Source organism: Salvelinus sp. IW2-2015, unplaced genomic scaffold (genome assembly GCF_002910315.2).
Source record: "Salvelinus sp. IW2-2015 unplaced genomic scaffold, ASM291031v2 Un_scaffold741, whole genome shotgun sequence".
NCBI lineage: Eukaryota > Metazoa > Chordata > Actinopteri > Salmoniformes > Salmonidae > Salvelinus > Salvelinus sp. IW2-2015.
Window position 1 is genome coordinate 620,325 of NW_019942601.1, and position 6,427 is coordinate 626,751.

The 6,427-nt window shown below is 41.9% G+C and overlaps 1 protein-coding gene across 1 annotated transcript in view; it reads right to left on the reverse strand.

The window, feature by feature from the left end:
- Positions 1–491: 491 nt before the first annotated feature.
- Positions 492–6,427, reverse strand: part of LOC112068792 (serine/threonine-protein kinase MARK1) — a 42,633-nt gene continuing 36,697 nt past the window's right edge. Inside the window, exon 3 of the mRNA XM_024135997.2 lies at positions 492–577. Coding sequence (XP_023991765.2) covers positions 521–577 — 57 coding nt within the window. The 3' untranslated portion in view covers positions 492–520. The remainder of the gene's footprint in view (positions 578–6,427) is intronic.

A 6,427-nucleotide genomic window follows, 5' to 3' on the forward strand; every position in this document is an offset into this window, starting at 1 on the left:
GTGTTGTATGGTATGTTGTGTGTAGTGTGTGGATAGTGTGTGTAGTGTTATAGTGTTTGTGGATATAGTGTATAGTTGTATATAGTGTGTAGTGTGTTATGTTGTGTGTAGTTTATGTGATAGTTGTTAGTATGTAGTGTGTAGTATGTAGTGTGTATAGTGTGTAGTATGTATGTGTAGTGTGTATAGTATGTAGTGTATAGTGTTAGTATGTAGTGTATAGTGTGTTATAGTGTGTAGTATGTAGTGTATAGTGTGTTGATAGTGTGTAGTGTGTATAGTGTAGTGTGTAGTGTATATAGTGTGTATAGTGTGTGTGTAGTGTATAAGTGTAGTGTGTAGTGTGTTGTGTAGTGTGTATAGTGTTGTAGTGTGTGTGTAGTGTATATAGTGTGTAGTGTGTTATAGTGTGTATAGTGTGTAGTGTGTATAGTGTATAGTGTGTGTAGTGTATATAGTGTATAGTTGTGTAGTGTGTGTAGTGTGTAGTGTATATAGTGTGTAGTGTGCATAGTGGGACTCACCTTCTGCAGACTGGAAGAGTTGAGTTGTGTTTATCAATAATCTTAACAGCCACCTGGAAATGATACACACTACATTACACTACATTACATTACACTACATTACATTATACACATTACATTACACATTACATTACACTACATGATACACATTACATTACATTACACTATACACACTATACACACTACACTACTCAACAGACATAACACACTACATTAAACTACATTAGACTCAGCAGACAGAGAGACCAATGTGCCCAACAACTTGACAAAACAAAGAATTCAAACAAAGGAAGACATTAACAATAAGTGACTATAGCCTGCCATAGAGACAGACCAATGTACAGACTCAGTGACTATAGCCTGGCCATAGAGACAGACCATGTACAGACTCAGTGACTATAGCCTGGCCATAGAGACAGACCAATGTACAGACTCAGTGACTATAGCCTGGCCATAGAGACAGACCAATGTACAGACTAGAGGTCGACCGATTAATCGGATTTGGCCGATTAATTAGGGCCGATTTCAAGTTTTCATAACAAATCATTCAACTTGCAACCTTCCGGTAACTAGTCCAACGCTCTAACCGCCTTACATTGCACTCCACGAGGAGCCTGCCTGTTACGCGAATGCAGTAAGAAGCCAAGGTAAATTGCTAGCTAGCATTAAACTTATCTTATAAAAAACAATCAATCAATCATAATCACTAGTTAACAACACATGGTTGATGATATTACTATTTATCTAGCGTGTCCTGCGTTGCAAATAATCGATGCGGTGCGCTTCGCGAAACAAGGACTGCGTTGCTCCAACGTGTACCTAACCATAAACATCAATGTCTTTCCTAAAATCAATACACAAGTATATATTTTTAAACCTGCATATTTAGTTAATATTGCCTGCTAACATGAATTAATTTTAAATAGGAAAATTATGTCACTTCTCTTGCAACAAGTCAGGGTATATGCAGCAGTTTGGGCCGCCTGGCTCGTTGCGAACTGTGTGAAGACTATTTCTTCCTAACAAAGACAGCCAACTTCGCCAAACGGGGGATGATTGGCGAATTTGCCAATCTTGGTGTTCTCTGGCAAATGCCAAACGTCCTGCACGTGTTGGGCTGTAAGCACAACCCCCACCTGTGGACGTCGGGCCCTCATACCACCCTCATGGAGTCTGTTGAGCAGACACATGCACATTTGTGGCCTGCTGGAGGTCATTTTGCAGGGCTCTGGCAGTGCTCCTCCTACTCTAGAGCGGAGGTAGCGGTCCTGCTGCTGGTTGTTGCCCTCCTACGGCTCCTCCACGTCTCCTGAGTACTGGCCTGTCTACTGGTAGCGCCTCCATGCTCTGGACACTACGCTGACAGACCTTCTTGCCACAGCTCGCATTGATGTGCCATCCTGGATGAGCGTACTACCTGAGCCACTTGTGTGGGTTGTAGACTCCGTCTCATGCTACCATTGGAGTGAAAGCACTGCCAGCATTCAAAAGTGACCAAAACATCAGCCAGGAAGCATAGGAACTGAGAAGTGGTCTGTGGTCACCACCTGCAGAACCACTACTTTATTGGGGTGTCTTGCTAATTGCCTATAATTTCCACCTTTTGTCTATTCCATTTGCACAACAGCATGTGACATTTATTGTCAATCAGTGTTGCTTCCTAAGTGGACAGTTTGATTTCACAGAAGTGTGATTGACTTGGAGTTACATTGTGTTGTTTAAGTGTTCCCTTTATTTTTTTGAGCAGTGTATAACAGAGACAGTATATCTAGCTGGTCTGTCATATTATAACAGAGACAGTAGACTTAGCTGGTCTGTCATATTATAACAGAGACAGTAGATCTAGCTGGTTGTCATAATATAACAGAGATAGTAGATCTAGCTGGTCTGTCATAATATAACAGAGACAGTAGATCTGCTGGTCTGTCATATTATAACAGAGACAGTAGATCTAGCTGGTCTGTCATATTATAACAGAGACAGTAGATCTAGCTGGTCTGTCAAAATATACAGAGATAGTAGATCTAGCTGGTCTGTCTGTCATAATATAACAGAGACAGTAGATCTAGCTGGTCTGTCATAATATAACAGAGACAGTAGATCTAGCTGGTCTGTCATAATATAACAGAGACAGTAGATCTAGCTGGTCTGTCATAATATAATAGAGACAGTAGATCTAGCTTCTCTGTCATAATATAACAGAGACAGTATATCTAGCTGGTCTGTCATAATATAACAGAGACAGTAGATCTAGCTGGTCTGTCATAATATAACAGAGACAGTAGATCTAGCTGGTCTGTCATAATATAACAAAGACAGTAGATCTAGCTGGTCTGTCATAATATAACAGAGACATATATCCATGTCATACAGGAGACCTCGTAGATTTAAATTTCTCAATTGTTGCCATAAATTTTTTAAATATACAGTGCATTGGAAAGTATCAGACCCCTTGACTTTTACCACATTTTGTTACAGCTTTCTAAAATTGATTACATAGTTTTCCCCTCAATCTACACACAGTAACCCCATCATGACAAAGCAAACATTTTTAGATTTTTTTGCAAATTCATTAAAATAAAACAGAAAATATCACATTTACATAAGTATTCAGACCCTTTACTCAGTACTTTGTTGAAGCACCTTTGGCAGCGATTACAGCCTCAAGTCTTCTTGGGTAYGATGCTAYAAGMTTGGCACACCTGTATTTGGGGAGTTTCTCCCATTCTTCTCTGTAGWTCCTCTCAATCCCTGTCAGGTTGGATGAGGAGTGTCGCTGCACAGCTATTTTCAGGTSTCTCCAGAGATGTTCGATCAGGTTCATGTCTGGGCTCTGGCTGAGCCACTCAAGGACATTCAGAGACTTGTCCTGAAGCCACTCCTGTGTCTTGGCTGTGTGCTGAGGGTCGTTGTCCTGTTGGAAGGTGAACCTTCGCCCCAGTCTGAGGTTCTGAGCGCTCTGGAGCAGGTTTTCATCAAGGATCTCTCTGTACTTTGCTCCGTTCATCTTTGCCTCAATCCTGACTAGTCTCCTAGTCCCTGCCACTGAAAAACATCCCCACAGCATGATGCTGCCACCACCATGTTTCACCATAGGGATGGTGCCAGGTTTCCTCCAGATGTGACGCTTGACATTCAGGCCAGAGTTCAATCTTGGTTTTATTAAACCAGAAAGTCTTGTTTCTCATGGTCTGAGAGTCTTTAGGTGCCTTTTGGCAAACTCCAAGCGGGCTGTGGCTGTTATGTGCCTTTTACTGAGGAGTGGCTCCCGTCTGGCCACTYTACCATAAAGGCCTGAWTGGTGGAGTGCTGCAGAGATGGTTGTCCTTCTGGAAGGTTCTCCCATCTCCACAGAGGAACTCTGGAGTCTGTCAGAGTGACCATTGGGTTCTTGGTCACCTCCCTGACCAAGGCCCTTCTTCCCCGATTGCTGTTTGGCCGGGCAGCCAGCTCTAGGAAGACTCTTGGTGGTTCCTAAGTTCTTCCATTTAAGAATGATGGAGGCCACTGTGTTCTTGGGGACCTTCAATGCTGCAGAAATGTTTTGGTACCCTTCCCCAGATCTGTGCCTCGACACAATCCAGTCTCTGATCTCTACGGACAATTCCTTTGACATCATGGTTTGGTTTTTAGACAGGTGTGTGTCTTTCCTAATCATGTCCAATCAATTGAATTTACCACAGGTAGACTCCAATCAAGTTGTAGAAACATCAAAGATGATCATTGGAAACGGGATGGACCAGAGCTCAATTTCGAGTCTCATAGCAAAGGGTCTGAATACATATGTAAATAAGGTTTCTGTTTTTAATTTTTTAATACATTTGCAATACTTTCCAAAAACCTGTTTTTTCTTTGTCATTATGGGGTATTGTGTGTAGATTGCTGAGATTATTTAAATAATTTAATCCATTTCAAAATAAGGATGTAACGTAACAAAATGTGGAAAAAGTCAGTGGGTCTGAATACTTTCACAAGACACTGTGTATTATTATTGTTATTGTTCAAACATATTGTTAAGTTTATGTAATACTTCATATCCATCGCTTGGCAACAGTGGCAACCACCCATTTATGCCAATAATGCATCTATTGAATTGAGAGAAAGATACTTTTTTCCCTTTGAGTGGTTCCTTCATATATCTCCCTGTCTCGCTCTCACACTCTCACTCACTCAGAGTAATCAGTATCATAGAGCAGTCACACATCTGTCATAATATAAACAGAGACAGTAGATCTAGCTGGTCTGTCATATATAACAGAGACAGTGAGATCTAGCTGGTCTGTCATAATATCAATAGCGGACAGTAGATCTAGCTGCCTCTGTCATAATATAACAGAGACAGTATATCTAGCTGGTCTGTCATAATATAACAGAAGACAGTAGATCTAGCTGTCTGTCATAATATAACAGAGACAGTAGATCTAGCTGGTCTGTCATAATATAACAGAGACAGTAGATCTAGCTGGTCTGTCATAATATAACAGAGCAGTATATCCATGTCATTACAGGAGACCTCGTAGATTTAAATTTCTCAATTGTTGCCATAAATTTTTTTAAATATAACAGTGCATTTGGAAAGTATTCAGACCCCTTGAACTTTTACCACATTTTGTTACAGCTTCTCTAAAATTGATTACATAGTTTTCCCCCTCAATCTACACACAGTAACCCATCATGACAAAGCAAACATTTTAATTTTTTTTTGCAAATTCATTAAAAATAAAACAGAAATATCACATTTACATAAGTATTCAGACCCTTTACTCAGTACTTTGTTGAAGCACCTTTGGCAGCGATTACAGCCTCAAGTCTTCTTGGTAGATGCTACAAGGATTGGCACACCTGTATTTGGGAGTTTCTCCCATTCTTCTCTGTAGATTCCTCTCAATCCCTGTCAGGTTGATGAGGAGTGTCGCTGCACAGCTATTTTCAGGTTCTCCAGAGATGGTCGATCAGTGTTCATGTCTGGGCTCTGGCTGAGCCACTCAAGGACATTCAGAGACTTGTCCTGAAGCCACTCCTGTGTCTTGGCTGTGTGTCTGAGGGTTTGTCCTGTTGGAAGGTGAACCTTCGCCCCAGTCTGAGGTTCTGAGCGCTCTGGAGCAGGTTTTCATCAAGGATCTCTCTGTACTTTGCTCCGTCATCTTTGCCTCAATCCTGACTAGTCTCCTAGTCCCTGCCACTGAAAAACATCCCCACAGCATGATGCTGCCACCACCATGTTTCACCATAGGGATGGTGCCAGGTTTCCTCCAGATTGACGCTTGACATTCAGGCCAGAGTTCAATCTTGTTTTATTAAACCAAAAAGTCTTGTTCTCATGGTCTGAGAGTCTTTAGGTGCCTTTTGGCAAACTCCAAGCGGCTGTGGCTGTTATGTGCCTTTTACTGAGGAGTGGCTCCCGTCTGGCCACTCTACCATAAAAGCCTGATGGTGGAGTGCTGCAGAGATGGTTGTCCTTCTGGAAGGTTCTCCCATCTCCACAGAGGAACTCTGGAGTCTGTCAGAGTGACCATTGGGTTCTTGGTCACCTCCCTGACCAAGGCCCTTCTTCCCGATTGCTGTTTGGCCGGGCAGCCAGCTCTAGGAAGACTCTTGGTGTTCCTAAGTCTTTCCATTTTATATTGAATGGAGGCCACTGTTTCTTTGGGACCTTCAACGCTGCAGAAATGTTTGGTTACCCTTCCCCAATTGTGCCTCGACACAATCCAGTCTCTGATCTCTACGGACAATTCCTTGACATCATGGTTGGTTTTTAGACAGGTGTGTGTCTTTCCAAATCATGTCCAATCAATTGAATTACCACAGGTAGACTCCAATCAAGTTGTAGAAACATCAAGATGATCATTGGAAACAGGATGGACCAGAGCTCAATTTCGAGTCTCATAGCAAAGGGTCTGAAT